General features: G+C 42.7%; 1 protein-coding gene across 1 annotated transcript; it reads left to right on the top strand.

Annotated features, from left to right (window-relative positions):
- Nucleotides 1-16,149: 16,149 nt before the first annotated feature.
- LOC145390357 (uncharacterized) lies at nucleotides 16,150-18,132 on the top strand. The gene is made up of 2 exons (XM_080265308.1): nucleotides 16,150-16,325; nucleotides 16,914-18,132. The coding sequence occupies exons 1-2, from the start codon at nucleotides 16,150-16,152 to the stop codon at nucleotides 18,130-18,132; spliced, it is 1,395 nt and encodes a 464-aa protein (XP_080121434.1).
- Nucleotides 18,133-23,839: the final 5,707 nt, after the last annotated feature.

Here is a 23,839-nt window from a genome sequence, read left to right on the forward strand (position 1 = left end):
CAACCACCTATTTTACTGCAGAGGAAGGCAATATGAAATAGTGGTGTAAGATTATTAATTAACAGAAATCTTGCAGAAGACATTGTTAACTTCAGCCGTGTATCTGACAGAGCAGCATTGGTTGTAATTAGTTGTCATTGGTTGTAATTACCCTGAAAATAATACAAGTATATGCACCGACTTCTCAAAGCTCAGATGAAGAAATGGAAACATTCTGTGACAACATTTTCCAGATTATGGAAGAAGAAAAGACCACATATACTACACTCATGGCAGACTTCAGTGCAAGAGCTGGGAAATAAAAAAAATGGAGAAGCATGTGTGGGAAAATTTGGAGTGGGAGAATGGAATTAAAGAGGAGAAATGTTGGTAAATTGTGCTAAAGTGTTTAACATGAGAATAATGAACACATTCACAAAAGAACAGGGAGAAAGTGGACCTGGAGAAGCCCAAATGGAGAAACAAAGAATGAAATCTACGTCATTATAGCAGATAAGAATATGATCACAAATGTCACAGTCATCAAGAAAGTAAAAATAGGAAGTGTCTATAGAATGGTCGGTTGCACAGCCAGATTCAGTTTCCGAAGTGAAAGATAGATTATTAAAGATAAAAGGAATGCCCAATAAAAGTAAACGAAAACAAAGCAGCCTTTCAGTTGGAAATAAGGAACAGATTTCAGGCTATAACTAATGCTGAGTGAGACACTGATGAGCTGAATGACAGACTAACAAAAGTGCTAAGAGGATCAGCGGAGGTAGTAGGAAAACGTAATACAATAAAAACCAAAATGTATTCAGAAAAAAACACTCGAGCTTATAAAAAAAAGAGAAATGGAATGAAAGTAAGACCAAGAAAGATTAAATAAAACGAGCGGAATTAAATAAGCTTATCAAGAAGAGACAAAGAGATGAAAAAAAGAAAGAGAAACATAGATCAGATCAAACAAACCATTAAAAAAGAAAGTCTGAAACAAGTCTGAAGTAAAATGGCACTAGGAAAGCAACAAATTACATTAATGAAAGACAAAACGGTGAAATCATTAAATGCAGAGATAAGATGGTGAAGAGAGTTGAAGAATTATACAAAGAACTGCATGCATCAAAGACTAACAGCTAACTCTTCAGCTGACACAAGTGAAATGCCTGAGGTAACACCAGACGAACACACACACCACAAAGCCAGTCAGGAGACAGGACGTGTGTGCTGGGCATTCCCCAGGTCCTGTTCTCCCCACTTACTCTTTTTTAATCAGCCCATACACCACTGACCGGGCTAATGTATGGCCCGGCCTGCACTATATGTGCAGGGAATCTTTAAAAAAAAAAAAAAAAAAAAAAAAACAGACGAAGTAATTATTTCTCTGAAACATATGAAAAGAGGGAAGGCTCCGGGAGAAAATGGAATAGTAGTAGATTTACTGTTTGATGCAGGAGTAGAAATACAAGACAGGCTTGCTCATGTATTTACTCAATGGATGAAAAAGAAAATTCCCAAAACATGGTGTAGTGGAATAGCTATTTTACCTTACAAAAAATGTGACTCAAAAGATCTTAGTAACTAACGACCCATTAGCTTATTATCAGTCAATAACAAACTCTTCACTAAAGTACATACGGAAATAATAACAACACATTTTGAGGAAAACCAACCTCGTGTATCGATGAACGAATTTTATCGTAGTTTACTGTTGTTCACCACTGCTACCAATATCAATGAGCGTAGTTATCTTAGTTTACTGTTGTGCACCGTTGCTGCCAATATCAATGAGCGTAGTTATTGCAGTTTACTGCTGTTCACCTGTGCCGCCAATATCAATGAATGTAGCTTGTCATAGTTTACCCTTGTTCATCCCTGCTGTCAGTATCGATGTGCGTCGCCGTAGATAGACGTAGGGAGGTTGATTGTAGATCGTCAAAGCACTGCCAGTATAGAGTTGTGGGGCTTCGTATGACTCGAACTTGCCGCTGCTTAGTACGATGGTGTGTTGTTGACTAGAGTGAATAGGTAGGTCTCTCTCTCTCGCTTTCTCCCCCTCCCCCTTTGTGTATCATAAAGCCCATGTCACATACATCGCAGCATATTTTTCGTCCTACGAAATTCTAGGGCCACGATGGTAGGGTGGTCTCTTACGATGTAGACTGCAATCTTAGCCGCAGTCACAAAGCAAGATCATGTCATGCATCCGTCGTGGGATAAAATTGGCACTTTATCGTAGGTAAATCGTACGATTGTCCTGCGACTCTCCTACGTTTGTCGTACGATGTTTTTCTCGTCATGCGATTGTCGCAAGACAAAACAACCATTGTACGAGCATCGCAGGACCATCGTACGACAATCGTACGTCATTCGTAAGATGGTCGAAGGGTATAAAAGGCGCCCGCGGGCTCAGGCTCTCTCCTTTCTCTCCAAGATTTTCCAAGAGTTTCTGCAGATTTAATAAAAAAAATTGAGAAGTTGAGATAAAATGGTACTAAACAACAAAGGTAAAGGGAGGGGCAAGGGCAGGAGGAGATCAGATGAGGAGGAGGAGCAGGAGGGAGTGCTGGAGTTGGCTGATCAGGAGGACCAGGAAGCCCCAGCCCCAGATGAGGAGCTACACGACCCAGATGATGACGGTGATGACCATGACGATGACGAGGATGATGAGGATGTCGAAGAGGTAGACGTCCTGCAATCTCAAGACTGTTTTGTCTTGCACGAGGATATTTTTTTTGTGCACTGTTTGCAAGATAATCGCAGGATAATCCTGCAATAATTCCATATCCCACGATAATCCCATGATAATCGTAAGACTGTCTTACGACATGCGTAGGATTACTGTACGATTTTGAGGGCCTTGGAAGACCCTAAAATCGTACGATAATCATACACATGTCATAGGACAGTCGTTAGACAGTCGTACAATTATGCTGCGACATGGCCACGAGCAAAAAAAAATGACACGACTAAATTTTGATTTTGGTATAGACCAAAACCCCACGACAGGCCTCTAGGACGCTATTTTTCGTCGCAGGACACCCAAATATCGTGGGACAGTCTCACGACCATCTCAGGATTTTGCCCTATAGCTGTTGTGGCCCCGTCGTAACCCCGTCTTCCGACGTATGTGACAAGCTTAAGCAAGGTGAGTTACAGAGCACTCCTGGGTTACGGAGTTTATTGTTCACAGTTATATCGAAGTGTTATTTACAGCGTAACGTATCGTGATGGCAAAACCTCCTAGCTGACCTCCCGCCTTCCGCCCTCGATCGTATTCTCGGCCTTCTCTAACCCCTTCTCTCTGGCTTTCTCTCTTGTTCTCTAACCTTTCTATATGTGATATTGGACTTATCTCCCCCTCTAGCCTCCAGCTAAAGTGTGTGCGCGTAGTTTTGTGTGTGTGTGTGTGTGTGTGTGTGTGTGTGTGTGTGTGTGGTGTGTGTGTGGGGGGGGGGCATTTTTCTGACACATGATCAAAGGTGTTTGGCATTCTTGATTAGTCTAGGCTAGTCGATGTGCAGTTGTCTCTTCCTTGAGAACTTCAGACATAACTACCTGTTTTACATATTGTTACCTATAGCTATATAGTTACATACCGTAGGTAGAGATAGTATTGTGTCATAACATATCACCGGGTATGCCTACTTTACTAAAGTCCTTACAAACAGAATAACAACAAATATGGAGGAAAATCATCTTCGTGAACAGGCAGGATTCCGAAGCGGGTAATCGACTACTGATCATCTACACACAATGAATCAGCTAATTGAGAAAACTACAGAATATAAAAAACCACTGTGCTTAGATTTTAATGATTACGAAAAAGCTTTCGACTCAGTGAAGCACATAGCAATTATAAAATCATTGCGAGAACAAGGAGTGAATGAGAACATTGTAAACCTGCTCGAAAACATATAAAGAGGGAACTGCTACAGTTAAATTACATAAGGACACGGAAAAAATTAAGACTGAGAAGGACGTGCATCAGGGAGATACAATTTCACCAAAATTATTTACAGAATGCTTAGAAAGTATCTTCAGAAAGCTAGACTGGGAAAACAAAGGAATGAACATAGATGGAGAAGAACTAAACCATTTAAGATTGCAGATGACACTGTCCGAATCTCAGAAACAGCAGAGACATTGGAAGAAATTTTAAATGACCTGAACAGAGAAAGTCTCAAAGTAGGGCTAAAGATGAACCGGAGTAAAACTGAAATAATGATTAATCCACAAACACCAAAGAGCGTCATCAGAACAAGCGAAGAAATTCTTGAAGAAGTCAAGAAGTACAATTACTTTGGAGAAATACTAAAATTAATGAAAGATCATGATATTGAAATAAAGATACGCATTACAATTGGACGGAAAGTTTTTGGTAAACATATAGACATTATGAAATGTAGCTTGCCAGTTTGTATGAAACGAGAAGTATATAACGAATGAATAATTCCAGCTATCACATATGGTTGTGAGACCTGGAAACTGACAAAATCGGTGGAAAATAAATTAATCCGTTCTCAGAGATGAATAAAATGGTCAATGGTGGGAATATTTTTAAGAGACAGGAAAAGATCAACTTGGGTGAGAGAGCAGACTAAAGTCAAAGATATTTTAGAAATTGCAAAAGAACGGAAATGAAGGTGGGCAGGCCAGGTAGCAAGAATATGGGATAACCGACGAAGCAAGAGGCTGGCTGCCGACACCAAGAGATGGTAAGCGTAGCAGAAAAAGGCCAGACATGAGATGGAGAGATGAGATAGAGAAATTTGCAGGGAAAACGTGGCAAATATTGGCTCAGTCAAGGAATTCGTGGAGAAGGCTGGGGGAGGCCTTTGTTCAGCAGTGAACTTGTAATGGGTGATGAGTTAGAATTACTGAATTGGAATGAAATGGATCTGGACAGCCTGTGGAATGCATATAGGGATTGCTTACTTAGGAATGTTAAAGCGGTGTGTGGTGTTTCAAGAGTAACAACAAAGAAGAAAGGTACGGCATGATGGGATGAGGAGGTAAAGAGAGCGGTGGAGGAAAAAGGAAGAAGTGGCTATGGTTACAGAACAGGGGTTCAGTTGAAATAAGAACTGAATATGTTGAGGGCAAGAAGCACGTAAAGAGACTAGTGAAGAGGAAAAAGAAGGAGGTAAATGAGGATCTAGGAAGAAAAATGAATGCGAACTACTCTGAAAATAGAAAGTTATTCTGGAAAGGGCTGCGGAAATGTAGAAGTGAAAACGGAAATGTGATGGTGTGAAGGATGTAGGTGGTAGATTATTAACCCATGGAGATGAAGTAAGGACCAGATGGAAATAATATTTTGAAAGCCTGATGAATGGGAATAGAGAAAGCAGAACGACTGTAAACATGATTGGTTTTGGGGGCGTGCAGAGAAGGAATGCGGTACCAGGAGACGTGACACTTGCGCAGGTGAAGAGTGCTGTGAAGCGGCTGAAAAATGGGAAAGCAGATGGGGTTTATGAAGTGTATGCAGAGATGTTGTGGAGAGAGTGGAATGAAGTGCTTGTTGGAGATAAGTAAGAAGGCATGGATGAGTGAAACTGTGCCTGCAGAGTGGAAGAAGGCTGTGATTATTCCCCTGTACAAAAATAAAGGTGAGCGAAGTTAGTGCAAGAATTATCGTGGCATAAGTTTATTGAGTGTGGCAGGGAAGGTATATGGAAGAATTATTACAGAGAAAGTAAGAGAGATATCAGAAGTCCTAGTGAGTGATGAACAGGGTGACTTTAGGAGTGGCAGAGGATGTGTGGACCACATATTTGCAGTGAAACATATAGTAGAGAAGGCTTGTGAGAAGGACCATAAGGTGTTTATGGCATTCATGGATCTGGAAAAAGGTAGGCCAAGGAGAAGGTGGAGAGATATGGTGGATGAATGTGTGAGGAAGAGAGGTTTGGAAGTCGGTAAGGCTAGGGAACTGACAGAGATCGAGCTGGCTGAATGAATGTTGTGAGGAGAAGAACATGATCAAGGATTCTGGCACCCCTTTTTAACATGGCAGCGTCTGGATTGACTCTATCGCATACGATTATGTGAAGCTACAGAACGTGGTGAATGCTTTTGGCGTATCCGATAGAGCCAGGGGCTTGAATGATGAGTGAATGCAAGCGTGGCCCATTGGACTGGGCAAATTTGGGCTTTCTGGGCATTGCTACTCCTCACCCTGCCCTAGGGTGGGAAAGGAGGTCCGGATGACGATGATGAATTATATATATATATATATATATATATATATATATATATATGTGTGTGTGTGTGTGTGTGTGTGTGTGTGTGTGTGTGTGTATCAACACCAGCCTGCAGTCAGTCTACTGCAGGACAAAGGCTTGTGCCGTATTATTCCATTCTGATTTACTGGCGGTTAGCCTGTTCTATTTAATCTTTGCGTTTCTCCGAATCTCATCTTGCCATCTGGCTCTGTTTATTTTTCTTCATCCAGCACTGGTTGTGCATCTGTTTTCCGTTTTACGGAGCCCTTGACCTGCTCACACTCATTTGTACTTTTTGTTTGTAGTGATTATATCCACTGGTTTTATCTGTTCTCGTTTCCAATAAGCTTTTTTTTTTTATTTCCGTGTGACCCCTGACGTAAATGTTTATATTATTCTTAAAGCTCTTCTAAGTTTACGTTCCAAGGATTTTTTTACACTGTTTTTCTGATCCATAAGTTTGAACAGAAAAGTTGTAATAGGCTACATAAACTTCATTTAGTGCCAGTTCACCACAGTTAGGGTGCATGTGTGTTGATGTCTGCCTTAGCACATAGCTGAACGTTGCCAGTATTTCACTTCTTTTTAACTCAAGCACTTTTTTTTTTTCGATTTGAAACCAACGTGTTTGAAAGATTTCAGACCGGGCAATGGCGGAACACTTTAGGTTTGTGAGAAAGCAGCCAAGAGTTATGGTCATAGGGGAGAGTCAAGATTAGAACTTAGGCCGTAATGAGAGAGAGAGAGAGAGAGAGAGAGAGAGAGAGAGAGAGAGAGAGAGAGAGAGAGAGAGAGAGAGAGAGAGAGAGAGAGAGAGAGAGAGAGTTTGTGTGTGTGTGTGTGTGTGTGTGTGTGTGTGTGTGTGTGTGTGTGTGTATAAGGCATTCTCTGAATGGTCCTTAATCTTATAATATTCCTGCGATTATATTAAGCCCAGGAGAGGCTTTTCGGACCAGAAGAGGTTTGTCCAAGCCTTCATAAACTCCTTCATTACCAAGACGTTCTCACATGCTGAATGTTATAAAAAACAATCATAATTTCCAAATACATTGGCTTAAAAATCCAGTGAAGTAAATATGATAAACACTTCTTGGCAAGAGCAAGTGTCACCCAGGAAGCCCCTGCACAGAAGCGTTGGATCGTTTGTAGCTGACGATTTGGAGTTTGAGGAGGGATGATTGGTAGAGCGAGAGGGTGGTGGGGAGTTGCAGCAATGGTGAGCAGTTTTGTGACGTGAGACAGGAGAGGAAGATGGCAGCTTGATCATGATCATTTACAATGAACAGCGATGCTAGTGTGCTAGTTGCACAAACCGTAAATTGGTAATGGTTCGAATAACTGTGAAATATACTCATTTGCATCTATACTACCCAGTCCATTCAGTGTCCCGGAGTAACCATCTGTCAAGTATGGTTTGCGAAGGAGATTTGCAACAGCAGGTTGGCTCCCTTGGCTTTACAATATATAGTCACATATCTGCATAAGGATTGCCAAACATACTGTATATCCTTCCTTGACCAGGAATTAGCTCGAACCTCGTACACGGTGAAACTTTGTGAACTCTGGATAGGCGACGGATGTGAGGGGTAGAAGGGTGGAAAGATTGTGATTACCAAGAATGAACGCATTTATCTACTACAAGATTTTTTACACACACACACACACACACACACACACACACACACACACACACACACACACACACACACACACACACACACACAAACTTACACACACACACACACACACACACAAACTTATATAGATATAGATATAGATAGATAGATAGATGATAGATAGAAAGATAGAAAGATATAGATATATATGTATATATTTATATCTGTCTCTCTATCTATCTATCTAGATGAATGAATAGATTGATGTAGATAGATAGGTAGATATAGATAGATAGGTAGATAGACAGATATAGACAGATAGATAGGTAGATAGATATATACTGAGATCTTTTTTCCTTAGGTAGGCAAAAAAAATTCTTCAGCTTGTGTTCAGGTGTCGTACTGGTGGATCTGCTGAATGATTCACTTCATGAGCCACTACCCTGAATAATTTCATACATATTGCAACATCTTTTAAAATGTCACATGGAAATGTTTATCACTTTCAACACAATGATTGTCATCATTAGACTAAAATAATCGACTTTATAATCAGTTACGCCGACTAGCCACCAACTCTGAACCCCTGCCTTTCGTGTACTCGCTATTTGAGTCCACCTGCCCTCTACCTCCGTTTGTTTCACCATTGTCCCCCTACTCTCTTCCTGGGTACCAATATATCCTCATCATCCCCCCCTCCCTCCCTCCCACGCACTTTAGCACGTCGGCTTTCAACTGCTAACTGTCTCTGCGCAGGGAGTGTCCTCGTCTCTCTTTTGTCTGGAGGTGACCAGTTATAAATATGTACGAAGTAATGATGGGGACGTAGGAAAAAAATCTTAAGCGCAACATCATGGCAGTATTGCTCATACTACCTTGAAAGCCATCCCTACATTTTTCTTATTTTTATCACCAGTAAGTGCTTATATGCAGTAACTATTTAAGTTTAAACGCACCCAAATAGGATAATTCCCATGGCAGTGGTATAATTATTAATCAGCCATGGAATGCATCAAAGTATGACATAAAAACAAGAAAACAAGTATAGGTATGGGTGTGTTTACATGTGCTGCAACTGGTTCGATGTAGTTCCTTGGGGTTTTGGCACTGTACCAGCCCTATCTCTTCATGAATATTATACATTGTATGCTTATACTTGCATATAAATTACTTGCAAGGAGAATATTAGAGAGTATGGCGCTAAGGAAATACACAGCATATTATAATCTAGAGGAAACAACTATGCTTTTGGCACTGCGTTTGTATGTACGTATATATGCTGGTAGTAAAGCTCCAAATCGTGACACGCGTCTTTACTGAAGACACACAACTGTTAGGGGTTCAGTTGCTGATAATCCAAGTCTGGTCCAGTATCATGTCCTCTGGAGGGATATTTCAGCCACGTCACTGCAGGATCCGCCCAAACAGGGCTAGTACAGTACGCCATTCTTAACCCAAGTTTCACTGTCCACTCTCGTTAACCTTCACTCTCATTCTCTTTCTCTGTATTTATATACAAGTATGTATGTATGTAAAAAACTACAAACCCTGACAAACATTAAAATAATAACTGCATACACTCCTATTGGGAATCTACTACCAGATATTCCAAGCTGACTCGAGACTGGTGTCCTTTGCAAAAGATAAGAAAGGAAGAGTAAAGGAGGAGGGAAAAGAAGGGAGCTCACCAGTAAGATAGGAAGTTCAAATTCCCGAGCTAGGAAAATGGAGAGAGGCTGGATAACGCTCAGAAGAGGTGGCAAATTTATGACAAGAAATGTTGAAAAGTTACTCAAACCTGTCCAGTGATGAGATAATTAAAAGCACAACAATATGCAAAACACTATCTATCTATCTATCTATAGCCCGACGCCCTAATCCCGCAAAGGGTGGCCGCAGACAAAACGCCTCCAAGTCGCTCTGTCACCCACCATTTGACTACCCTCCCCCCAACTCCCCCTCCCCCTCCCTCATATACCTCTCAACTCCATCCCTCCACCTCATCCTCGGTCTACCTCTCCCTCTCCCTCCCTCCACCTCACCTACATACACCCTCTTAGTCAGTCTTTCATTCTCCATTCTCTTCACATGTCCAAACCACCTCAGTGTATTACTCCTAATCTTCTCAACCACATCCACATCCACCCCACAGCGTTCCTTCACTTCTTCATTCGTCAACCGGTCCCTCCACGTCACTCCACATGCTCCTCTCAAGTAACTCATTTCCACTGCTCTCACTCTTGACTTGTTCCCCTCTTGCAAGGGCCATGCCTCGCTTCCATATGTCAGGGTAGGGATCACATTACTATCATGCAGTGACTTCTTAACTTCCATACTCACCTCCCTATTTCTCATCACTGCTTTCAGTGTACCAACAACCTTCCTTCCCTCCTGTACCCTTTCACGCACTTCATCCCTCAAAGTTCCATCCTTACTCATCACACTACCCAAGTACTTGAATACACTCACATTCTCCATATCCTCACCATTCAACCTCACTGCACACTGTGACTTCATTCCTCTCAAACACCATAACTTTACTTTTGTTTACATTCACTTTCAGATTCCTCCTCCTACACACTGTCCCAAATTCATTCACCAAACCTTGCAACTCCCATTCATCTTCACTCAACAGTACTGTATCATCAGCAAACAGCAACACCGGAAGCTTCCAAATCTCACTTTCATTCATTAGAGCCACCCTCACATCCACTGCCCTACCCTGCACCTCCTTTACAACCCCATCCACGTATATATTAAACAGCCATGGAGACATCACACAACCCACATTGAGATCAAAGAACTCACTCAGCTCACCATCCACTCGCACCGCAGCCCTAGCTCCCTCGTACACACTCTTCACAGCACTCAACAATTTCCCCTCCACTCCATATATTCTTAATATCTTCCACATACCTTGCCTATCTATTCTGTCATAAGCTTTCTCTAAGTCCATGAAGGCAGCATACACTTTCCTTCCCTTCTCTAGATACTTCTCCACTAAACATCTTAGAACAAATATCTGATCTACACACCCTTTTCCCTTCCTAAATCCCCCTTGTTCTTCTCCAACTAGCTCCTCTGTCATATGCCTAACCCTATCAATGAGTATTCTACCATATATTTTACCAGTCGCACTAAGTAGGCAAATACCCCTATGGTTACCACATACTTCTCTCTCCCCTTTTCCTTTGTACAGAGGAACAATTATACCTGATTTCCAGTCCTCTGGAACCCTTCCCTCTTCCCAAGCCAATCTACACTATTTCCATATCCACTCCACAACAATCTCACCCCCATACTTAAGCATTTCACCACACACTCCATCAATTCCTGGGGCCTTTCCTAACTTAATCTTCTTCATCGCTTCCACTACTTCCGCCCTACTGATCTCTTCCTCCCTCCTCTCATCTCTTCTTCTCCCAGCCATTCCCCAACCACTTATACTCGCACTGCTCTCACTCTCTACATTCAACAAATCCTCAAAGTGCTCCTTCCATCTCCTCAGTTTCTCTCTCTTCTCCACCAACAATCTATTATTCCTATCTTTCACTCCCCTACTATTTCCCCTTTCACACTGCCTTACTTTCTTTACCTCCTTCCAAAACAATTTCTTACTCTCTCTCCATTTCACACTCAGATTCCTCCCAAACTCTTCATCCACTTTCTTTTTACTCTCCTTCACCAGTCTCTTAACCTCCCTTCTCCTGCTTACATATACCTATCTCTTCTCTCTCTCATCTTCTCCCCTACCTCTACTCGCTAACCATTCACTATATGCCTTCTTCTTTTGTTCCACAGCTCGTTTCACCTCATTATTTCACCTCATTATTCCACCCTTGCACACCCTTGCATCTCCTCCTCACTCCACAAACCGCCTCACACGCTGCGCCTATCTCTTCTGTGAATATCTTACATAGGTCTTCCACCCCTTTCATCTGCTCTAGCTCATACCTTCCCAATCTTTCTTCCACTATGCTCTTATACTCTGTCATTTTCTCACTATCTTGCAATTTCTCCACTCTTCTCACAGGAGTTGCTTCCTCCTGTCTTCCCCTTCGTCTCCTCAACCACTTTCTTTGCGGCTCTACCTTGGCCATCACTAAGTGATGGTCCGAGACTCCATTCCCCCACCCTCTCCACACTCTTGCATCCAACACTTGTCTTCTCATTCGCTCATCCACACACACGTAGTCTATCATTGCCTTTCTTTCAACAAGTTTATCATCCATCCTTCTCATTTCTCTCCATGTGTACCGGTGGATCATCTTATGCCGAAAGTAGGTGTTGGCTATTGCCAACCCCTTTGCAGCACAGATGTCCACCAAAGCACTTTCATTCCCATCTACGTCAGCTGGCACACCCCACTGACCAACCACTCCATCCACTCGTACATTCCCAACTTTGCCATTCATGTCTCCAATCAACAGCACTCTCTCGCTCCTCTCAAACTTGTCCATACATGCTTCTACACTCGCCCAAAACTCATCTTTCACTCTTGCCACTTGATCCTCTGTCGGGGCATACACACATACAATCGCCCAGGCTTGCATACCTACTTTCATCCTCACCCATACAATCCTTGCACCCACTGTTCCATACTCTCTTATATTCTCCTTCCACTTCTTGCTTATCATCAGACATACTCCCTCTCTTGCCCTCTCATTTTCATTGACTCCCGCACATATACCTAGACCATATTCCCATTCTCTCACCCTTTCACCATTCCATTTAGTTTCAGTCAATCCACATATATCCACTTTTGCATTCTCAAGCACCCGAACAATCTCTCTCTCTTTCACTTCATCATTCACTCCTCTCACATTCCACGTTCCCACCCTAAGAATGTCCTTCGTCCATTCCTTAGTCGTCAACGTATGGTCCGTCCGGGTCCGAGGCACTTTATTCGCTTTTTTTGTTAGTTCTTTTTACGGGGTGGGGCACTAACCCACCACCAACACTTGTAGTCGCCTCGTACGACAAGCAGGGATACTGGGGGAGTATTCTTGAAACCCCCCCTACCCCCCCCCAAAAAAAAAGGAACGAAAACTCACTTAACAATGCCTTCAGCTGGGCCTCTCATGTCAGATCACTTGCTAAAACCGCCTCAAAGAAACTTGGATTATTGTACAGAGTCCGTAACTTCTTCGCTGATGAGCAGTTAGCTGTAATTTATAAGAGTCATGTGTGCTCTCAGCTTGAATATTGCTCACCCTTATGGATATGGTTGTGGAGAGGCTGCATTAAAACAACTAGACAAAATTCAGAACAAAGCTTTTAGAATCATCAACAACCCTGCCATTACATATAAACTACCTTCCCTGCATGTAAGAAGGAATGTTGCCTCCCTTGCATTATTTTACAGATATTTTTTTGGCAAATGCTCATACGAAGTTGCGTCCATGGTGCCACCTCTCCATGCATTCCCTCGTGCTACACGGGCATCTGGTAGCGCTCATGACTGGAATGTCACTCAGCCATATTGCAGGACTTCTGCCTATCAGAATTCTTTCATTCTCTGAACTGCATCTCTCTGGAACTCGCTTCCCCAGAGTTGTTTCCCCCCAAATTTCAACCTACAGCTGTTCAAGTCTAACTGTTACAGATATTTTATGAACAGAGGACACCAGTAATCTGGTGAATGGATTATTTTTTTTTATTCATTTGTTTTTCCTTCCTCCGTTCTGTTATTTAAAAAAAAATGAAAAAATAGAAGAGGTGGGAGAGGATATTTAAGACGGGAGCAAACATTTCCGAGATGATGGGAAGAAAAATGGTAAGAATGTAAACAAGAGGGAGGATGGAAAATAAGTGAGAAGGCAGGGGGGGAAGATAAAAGAGAGACTGGAAATAAAAGCGGTTGGAAAGTGTCTATAAAGGAGGGAAAAGTGAAGACGGAGAAAATAAAGAGCAACAGGGGTAACAAAAACGAGGGAGACAATAGATGGAGGAGGAGGAACAGAAGTGGAATCGAAGGAAACATAGGATGAAGAAGGGAGGCAAGAAAAAGCTAAAGATCGGGGAAAGACGCGGGAAACGGGGGAAGAAGTTGGAAAACGTCCTACGCATGGGGTCTGTCCCTGCCATTATGTAACAAAAGACAGTTCCTATACCCAAGCTAATGTCTCCAAAATTAGCAAATCTGAGGTAGAAAGTATAAAGAAACAATTAATGAAAATGAGAAATAAAACTACAGTAGCTGCACATTTAGAGTACATTAAGATGAGGAAATAAAAAAAATGAGAAAAAAAAAAGCATAAGACTGACTGCATAACTCCCTATACAGTCGACATATTACTTACCATCATAAAACATAGCTTAGGTTTCTATAACCGTAGCCAATGCTGTTAAAGTGAATTTTAAGGGTTCAGAAAGAAAATACACGCTGTGTTTGAGGCAAACTAAAAGCAGGTAGCAGAAGTGGAAACCTCAAAGTAAAGAAAAGACAGGAAACGGGAGCAGAGGCTGAATACCTCCCTGCAGAGCTGGCATAATTTCTAGCATATGGAAAAAGCAGGTTTTTCTATATCCTCGTCAACGCAGGCATTATACTTTGTTTGAAAGTAAAAAATAGTAAGAAGGAAGTTCTGTAAATGAAGGAAAAAATAGAATATGAAGGAGAGGAGCAGAAATAGCCCAGTGTTAAGAATAAAGCATAGAAAAAGAGGCTGACTGACGGTCTACAGTACTGAGTTACTATAATACCTACCAGTGTGCACAAAGCTAAAGCTTTCCGTACTCCGTGAACCAACTTCAGGCAGTGACAGCTGGACCCAACAGCAGCAACAACCACTGGAGACATGATCATACGTAGGATGGTGCAACAAGGCAGCCAATTACCCAAGCCCGTTATTGGAAGGACTCGCCATTCAGAGAAGGACAGTTGCTACCGGCAGGGCCTTTTGTTTCCACAGCGGGATTTCTATCACTGACATTATTGGTTCCTCCATCATCTCCTCCTACACCACCCTCTCCTATGGGTCTGCCTCCCTGTGCAAATTGCACTCTTCTTTATTTCGCATATTTCATTTACATCCCCATCTGCCAAAAACATCATCTTCTAGCCTTTCCTACGTCAGCTCTGCCTCCCTCATCTCATCTGCTCCATTCTCATTTTCTTCTTATATAATCTTTTTTTTTTTTTTTTTTTCAACATAGCTGAGGTGTTCCTTAATTTCTGCAGATAACTTGTACTTCCTTTATTATTATCCTTCAGCTCGCTCTCTTCCAACCCAACCTCCCTCTGATTCCATTTCTCTTTTTCTGGATCTTCCACTTGCATTATATCTTGCTTTTAAGCACCTTCCTTCAACACTAAGCATTATCTCCATCATCTTCATCACTTCCTTCTGCTTCTCTGGTTTTCTCTGTTGGTTATACTTTACTTTATTCTTCACCTTTCACTTCCATTTATCCCTTCTTACAACGCCACTTGTTTTTATCTCCAAATTTCTCTAGTATCACCCTCATCACTTCTTTCCTACATCATCGTTCTCCAACTTACTGTCCTGCACCTGGTACGCTGGTACTACCGGGTACGTAACAAGAGACTAGGAACGCTGGTACGACCGGGTACGTAACGAGAGACTACTATCCATTTCAGAGGCGGAGTTGCGCTGTTTTTCGCAAATATCTCCTAAGCGAATCGTTGGATCAGTATGATATTTCAACACAGTACTTTTGACATCCGGGCCTAATTTATGACCCTTAAACCATACTGCTACATATGTTACATTAGGAGTTTACTGAAGGATATTAAGCCTAATCCAGTCATCAAATCTAAGGTGTTATACAAAATCGGACGAGTGCGACTGTGTGGGGTAGCTCCTCCACTACCACCCTGAACAACCCTCTGACCATTCCTTCCCTACCCCCCAATATCGCGTTCACCCCCTCCCCGTTTCCCTCTTCACTCCCAGTCACACCATCCCTCTCTCATCTTTGCACTTCCGTTTTCTTTTTTCATTCTAATTGCATACATAATATCTGAATATGACAGTATGTATATACTTATCATACATTAGTAATATTATTTAACAGAGTTACCTACTGTTGTGTGTGGCCATGAAAACCAGAGTGGGTCAAACGACCATAAAATCATTGGCTAATTACGTTGTTATGGCCGTATCATTACCGATGTATCTACGGTTACCAAAAATATGAAGTCAGTTTTGTTTTTGGGCAACCAAATAAAATCGTTCATGGTAGCTTTATTTGTTCATCTTTTATTTTTAATAAGCAATTTATGCTTTCATTGAATATCCTCAGTCTCCCGTATCACTTCCCCCCTCTCTGAGGTACCCCCCCTTCCCCTTCCCGAGGTTATGACATCAGCAGGTACAGGGGATAGATCATTGACTGTCGAGGCACGCCCACTAACAACAGTATCTACAATGTCTTCCCGTTGCCCCCGTGGATGCAGGACAGCTTTTATCATTCGTCTTGCCACTTTGTTCAAGAGGGAAAGCACCCGTGGTCGAACTTACATAAGTTTGAATAGGTGAGTACATAGTTTTGTCCATGTTTATAGTATATGTGCTGTGTTTCTTTGAATACGGCGGGCATAATAACCACCCACTTCACTTTATTTTGTTCGAGCATTTGCTAGACAATGGTATAAAAAGTAAAAATTACACCAAAAAAATTCAATCGGTACTGTTGCCATATAAGTGTATAATAATGTTGGCAGAATCACTGAAAAATAAAAATCATAATGATTTCATGGATAACAATTATACCAATAATCTTGGAGTCAATTATTTATAGGGAAGAACGAGGTCTCTGGCTGTGAAAGCAAAGTAAGATGCTGCTGGTTCATAAGGCTGTGGGTAAAGATTGAGCCACAAGACCCTTTTCCTTCGAGTCTTTTATGTCTATAATAACCTACCATATTTTGCACTATGCGAGTATTGATGTAATAGACTTTCCTGTGTAAGTGAACTTGCTATCTATATCAAATTTTTTTCTGTTTTATGTTATGTGTACACGTTTCTTAACATATATAACAGTAAGGCAGACTGTATTATGTCGCAATGTCATATTATAGAAGAAATGCAAAATAGAACAACACTGATCTTTATGCACACAGGCCTTACGAGCGAGTTGCGAACATCATGGGCACGAGTGTGTCAACAGTGAGGAGCATTGTCAGCAAAGCCGCCACATCCTCCCCTTCCACACCAGCACCACCGTCCACAACCTACACGGGATGCTTCGACAACTTTACTGTCGGTGCAATACGCCGCCACATCCACAGAAAGTTTTCAGAAAGACAACATTTCACACTCAGTGTCATATCAGCTGATCTGAAAACAGCTGGTATTATCCCTAAGGATACCTCTGAAACAACAGTTTGGCGGATCATGCACACCATGGGATTCCGATACAGATGGTCACAACGCAAGATGTATGTGAGGAGGGAATCGCTGGAGGTGGTGTGTCGTCGGATAGCCGCTCTCCGGGCTCTACAACGCCACCAGAAGGAGGGAAGAACGGTGATGTATGTGGATGAGACATGGTTTACCACCAGGATGGGCCACAGTAGGGAGTGGGTGGATATCACTCAGGCTCCCATCAGCACCACCTACAGTCGTCAGGTACCACCTGGTGAAGGGGAGCGATTTGTGGTGGTCGCAGCTGGCACGGACGAAGGTTTTGTTGACGGTTCCTACCTGTGCTACCCAGACAAAAGTAACCAGGGTGACTATCATGGGGAAATGAACGGAGAACTGTTCCAGCGATGGCTAACAACGCAGCTCCTTCCGTCACTGCCAAACCCATCGGTGCTTGTACTGGATAATGCACCTTACCACAGTCAGCTAACAGAGGAGAGTCGATGCCCTACCACAGCCACCAGGAAGGCGGACCTCATCAGATGGCTGGAGCAGCACAAAATTTCCATCCCACCTGCTGCCACTCGCCCTGAGCTGCTGCTCCTTTGCCAGCAGAACCGCCCACAACCCCAGTATAAAATCGACAACACCATCCGTATGTGGGGCCACGAGGTCATACGGTTGCCACCTGGCCACCCAGAACTCAACGCCATCGAGCAAGTATGGGGCTGTATGAAGCGCCATGTGCGCTCCACACTACAACGGTTTACCCGGACGGACCTACAGGATAGATTGGAGGAAGCCAGGCATATGGTACACAAGGACGTGTGGACGGGGGCTGTTCAGCACTCCCGCAAATTTGAAGAAGAATACTGGAAGACTGACAACATACACGAGGGAGTGGAACCCATTATTATCAACATCGCCAGTGATGATGAAGATGATGACGTCTTCTTTGAAAGTGATGTTGAATAAATTTTGTTATATTGTTTACATAGTTTTATTCCTACAATATGATATATTGCTCCAACTTAATAAATGTAATGGAATGTATGTAATAGTATTTACAATAAAATGACGATGTATATATGTATATATTAATGAATATTATGCATCATATACAATAGAGCATTGTAGTTTATAATTTTGTAATAATATAAATAGAGACAGGTAAAACAATATATATCAACTGGATCATGTTCACATTTTAGGATGAATACACAGTATTGTAATAATAGTAATAACTTCTCCGAGAAGGTTCAGGCAACAAGTGATACAATTTGTAGTTCGTGAATTTCAATGGTTGACCATAAACACTGCAGACATATAGGCATAGCTTCTATTACATGTACGTAATCATCCTGATGTACAGTACTTTCTACGCGAAATACGACTTGCATCCATTGCAAATAATCATATCAATACGTCTACAACTACATAACATTCTTACATTATAATACAGTGCTGGGATAATGAGGGAGGGACACAAGAGTGATGAAGGAGGCGAGGAGCTCGGGGAGAATAGGAGAGATAACGAGGACGAGAAGGGGGAGAAGTAGGGGTAGTTAAGGAATAGTTTGGGAGGGTGTTGGGGGGGCAACACTTTCCTTCGAATGCGTCAACATGACTAGTCGACTTTCTGTTATTTTTCACGAGTAAACTCCTCACATAACATAAATAGCAATATGGTTTAAGGGTCATAAATTAGGCCCGGATGTCAAAAGTAGTGTGTTCAAATACCATACTGATCCAACGATTCGTTTAGGAGATATTTGCGAAAAACAGCGCAACTCCGCCTCTGAAATGGATAGTAGGTACGCTGGTACGACCGGGTCCGTAACAAGAGACTAGGTACGCTGGTACGACCGGGTACGTAACAAGAGACTACTCTGTGAGACTGAGTCGAGGCCTGTTGCCCGGATAATACGTCAGCCTCAACTTCAGTTATATTGGCACGTGGCCCGTTTTTCTCGGCCTGCAGGATTTCTTAGGGAGTTAGCCCAGGTCGAGGAGACCAAGAGCAAGGCCACGGAACTCATGACTGCTTCACGTTGATCATTCATGCCGAAAGGTACTTAGAGGGCGAAGAGGCTGCCTGGGGGGTTGCACGAAGGGCTTTCCGTGGGTGCAGTCGGAGGGTGAGTGAGGCTTTGTGCTCCACGATTTTTGACCCCCGTGATGATAATGAAGATGATGATGTTGATGAACTCTTCATCCCCATTGACCCCCGTGATGATAATGAAGATGATGATGTTGATGAACTCTTCATCCCCATTGACCCCCGTGATGATAATGAAGATGATGTTGATGAACTCTTCATCCCCATACTGCTTCCATTCTTTGATCTTCATTTTCAGCAGCTGTGCTTCCTTCTGATTCCGCTCATCTTTATCAACGTGTTCTGCTTCCAACTCTCTCTCTCTCTCTCTCTCTCTCTCCGCACATCCATATCTGCATCTATCTATTTATTTATCCATCTGCCTATCCACAGCTCTTTCTGTCCGTCTGCATTAATATATATCTATCCATCCGCCAGTCTACCTATTCTCTCTCTCCGTCCTGTCCTTCAACTTTGATTTCTGTGATTTTGCTGTCTTCCTGCTACATCTCTCACTTTCGCCATTTTTTCCTCCAACTAACACTTTCTTCAGATTCTGTCTTCTCACTTCACCTTCCTCCAACAATATAAATTTTCTTTCTTTATGACTTTCCTCCAATTCCAGATTCTTTCAGATGCATCTTTACCTAACTCGCGCAAGTTCGAATTAAGCATCTCTGACTACATCTTCCACTCACATCCCACCCTCCAGGACATCCACCTTTTTCTTAAATCACTTTCTTTTGCCAAATATACCTTATCTTCACCTTCCATAGTTACTTTCTGCAACTTTGCTTTTTTTTTTTTTTTTTTCATACTCCATCTGCCTGTATTTCAGGTACCTCCAGCTCCACCTTCCTTCAACTCCGCCTTTCTTCTACTGTACATCATCTTTGTTGGCCAGCTTCCATACTGCCCTTACTGTTAGACGCGTTCCCTTTCCTCCTTACTTGTATTCTTTCTTTCTTGTTTAATTGTGACAGGCACCTCTATCCTTCAAAATTAACCGATTCCGACCAAACCTGGGCGCAATGACCAGCCTATGAGCTAGTTATGTCTGCCAGGTTTTGGTTGCTAGGCAACGAGTAATTGCCTAGCAACGGCAGAAAAACAGCTTTTTCGTACTTTTCACGTTTTGAGCAGTAGAAGCATTACTAACGGGTGTAGAAAGCTCTGACTTCTTCAGTCGTAATGTTAAGGCCATTCCCTGTTGGAAGAGTACTATCCATTTTTCCCCTCTCTCTTCTAGTTTTCGAGTGGCAAACCTGCGTAGATTGACCTCAGCATCACTAGCAGTCTTATTTAATTGTGGCAGGCACTTCTACCCTTCAGAATTAACCGATTCCGACCAAACCTGGACACAATGACTAGCTTATGCCCAGTTGTGTCAGCAAGGTTTTGGTTGCTATGCAACGAGTAGTTGCCTAGCAATGGCCTGCTTAGCCCCTCCGTGGTCGTGGGTCCAGAAATTATCGGGACTCAGTGGCCAGCCCCGGCACCATTTTCTCTAATATTGAAAGTATTTTTTTTTTTTTCCTTACCACATTGAAGAGAAACGTCTGGCGAATCCTGACAATGAAATTTTTTAACTTCCTAAACCCATCCTGTGCTTCACGACGAAGTTCGAGAAAATTTGTAAAATGACTGCGTACATGCCTGTGAAAACTTTCACCCCTAAAAGATTTCAGTGATGATGAAACTGAAATGACTTGATATCTGAATCAAAATAAGTACGTAATATGGGAGGTTTCATTAAGATTTTTTTTTTTCATTTTTTATGTTTGAGTTTATGCAAGTATCGTGTTATTTCTGTTGTGTAGGTGGTTTAGTTTTTGTCCAAAGATAAGCGAGAGATGGTATTGTTAGACTCTAACCAGATAAGAGTCCATTGTAGGGGTAGGGGGTAGGGGGGTTTCAAGAATACTCCCCCAGTATCCCTGCTTGTCGTACGAGGCGACTAAAAGGGTTGGTGGTGGGTTAGTGCCCCACCCCGTAAAAAGAACTAACTAAAAAAGCAAATAAAGCGCCTCGGACCCGGACGGACCATACGTTGACGACTAAGGAACGGACAAAGGACATTCTGAGAGTAGGAACGTGGAATGTGAGAGGAGTGAATGATGAAGTGAAAGAGAGAGAGATTGTCCAGGTGCTTGAGGATGCAAAAGTGGATATATGTGGATTGACTGAAACTAAATGGAATGGTGAAAGGATGAGAGAATGGGAATACGGTGTAGGTATATGTGTGGGAGTCAGTGAGACTGAGAGGGCAAGAGAGGGAGTGTGTCTGATGATAAGCAAGAAGTGGAAGGAGAATATAAGAGAGTATGGAACAGTGGGTGCAAGGATTGTATGGGTGAGGATGAAAGTAGGTATACAAGCATGGGCGATTGTATGTGTGTATGCTCCAACAGAGGATCGAGTGGCAAGAGTGAAAGATGAGTTTTGGGCGAGAGTAGAAGCATGTATGGACAAGTTTGAGAGGAGTGAGAGAGTGCTGTTGATTGGAGACATGAATGGCAAAGTCGGGAATGTACGAGTGGATGGAGTGGTTGGTCAATGGGGTGTGCCAGCAGAAGTAGATGGGAATGGTAGTGCTTTGGTGGACATCTGTGCTGGTAAGGGGTTGGCAATAGCCAACACCTACTTTCGTCATAAGATGATCCACCGGTATACAAGGAGAGTAATGAGGAGGATGGATGGTGAACTTGTTGAACGAAAGGCAATGATAGACTAAGTGTGTGTGGATGAGCGAATGAGAAGACAAGTGTTGGATGCAAGGGTGTGGAGAGGGTGGGGGAATGGAGTCTCGGACCATCACTTAGTGATGGCCAAGGTAGAGCTGCAAAGAAAGTGGTTGAGGAGGCGAAGGGGAAGACAGGAGGAAACAGCTCCTGTGAGAAGAGTGGAGAAATTGCAAGATAGTGAGAAGAGGACAGAGTATAAGAGCATAGTGGAAGAAAGATTGGGAAGGTATGAGCTAGAGCAGATGGAAGGGGTGGAAGACGTATGTAAGATATTCACGGAAGAGATAAGCGCAGCGTGTGAGGTGGTTTGTGGAGTGAGGAGGAGATGCAAGGGTGTGCAAGGGACAGCATGGTGGAATGATAAGGTGAAACGAGCTGTGGAACAAAAGAAGAAGGCATATGGTGAATGGTTGGCGAGTAGAGGTAGGGGAGAAGATGAGAGAGAGAAGAGAGAGGTATATGTGAGCAGGAGAAGGGAGGTTAAGAGACTGGAGAAGGAGAGTAAGAAGAAAGTGGATGAAGAGTTTGGGAGGAATCTGAGTGTGAAATGGAGGGAGAGTAAGAAATTGTTTTGGAAGGAGGTAAAGAAAGTAAGGCAGTGTGAAAGGGGAAATAGTAGGGGAGTGAAAGATAGGAATAATAGATTGTTGGTGGAGAAGAGAGAGAAACTGAGGAGATGGAAGGAGCACTTTGAGGATTTGTTGAATGTAGAGAGTGAGAGCAGTGTGAGTATAAGTGGTTGGGGAATGGCTGGGAGAAGAAGAGATGAGAGGAGGGAGGAAGAGATCAGTAGGTCGGAAGTAGTGGAAGCGATGAAGAAGATTAAGCTGGGAAAGGCCCCAGGAATTGATGGAGTGTGTGGTGAAATGCTTAGGTATGGGGGTGAGATTGTTGTGGAGTGGATATGGAAGTTGTGTAGATTGGCTTGGGAAGAGGGAAGGGTTTCAGAGGACTGGAAATCAGGTATAATTGTTCCTCTGTACAAAGGAAAAGGGAGAGAGAAGTATGTGGTAACCATAGGGGTATTTGCCTTCTTAGTGTGACTGGTAAAATATATGGTAGAATACTCATTGATAGGGTTAGGCATATGTCAGAGGAGCTAGTTGGAGAAGAACAAGGGGGATTTAGGAAGGGAAAAGGGTGTGTAGATCAGATATTTGTTCTAAGATGTTTAGTGGAGAAGTATCTAGAGAAGGGAAGGAAAGTGTACGCTGCCTTCATGGACTTGGAGAAAGCTTATGACAGAATAGATAGGAAAGGTATGTGGAAGGTATTAAGAATATATGGAGTGGAGGGGAAATTGTTGAGTGCTGTGAAGAGTATGTACGAGGGAGCTAGGGCTACGGTGCGAGTGGATGGTGAGCTGAGTGAGTTCTTTGATCTCAATGTGGGACTGAAACAGGGGTGTGTAATGTCTCCATGGCTGTTTAATATATATATGGATGGGGTCGTAAAGGAGGTACAAGGTAGGGCAGTGGATGTGGGGGTGGCCCTAATGAATGAGGGTGAGATTTGGAAGCTTCCGGTGTTGCTGTTTGCTGATGATACAGTATTGTTGAGTGAAGATGAATGGGAGTTGCAAGGTTTGGTGAATGAATTTGGGACAGTGTGTAGGAGGAGGAAGCTGAAAGTTAATGTAAACAAAAGTAAAGTTATGGTGTTTGAGAGGAATGAAGTCACAGAGTGTGCAGTGAGGTTGGATGGTGAGGATATGGAGAATGTGAGTGCATTCAAGTACTTGGGTAGTGTGATGAGTAAGGATGGAACTTTGGGGGATGAAGTACGTGAAAGGGTACAGCAGGGAAGGAAGGTTGTTGGGACACTGAAAGCAGTGATGAGA

The sequence above is a fragment of the Coenobita brevimanus genome, chromosome 14, assembly GCF_032717465.1.
Source record: "Coenobita brevimanus isolate Jiangsu-jjx chromosome 14, ASM3271746v2, whole genome shotgun sequence".
In the NCBI taxonomy this organism is placed as follows: Eukaryota; Metazoa; Arthropoda; class Malacostraca; order Decapoda; family Coenobitidae; genus Coenobita; species Coenobita brevimanus.

Bases quoted from the DNA above. Each gene is read 5' to 3' on its own strand.
- LOC145390357 (XM_080265308.1), top strand. From the start codon at position 16,150: ATGACATCAGCAGGTACAGGGGATAGATCATTGACTGTCGAGGCACGC. The intron at 16,326-16,913 runs GTGAGTACATAG...TTATGCACACAG, and splicing joins ACTTACATAAGTTTGAATAG to GCCTTACGAGCGAGTTGCGA.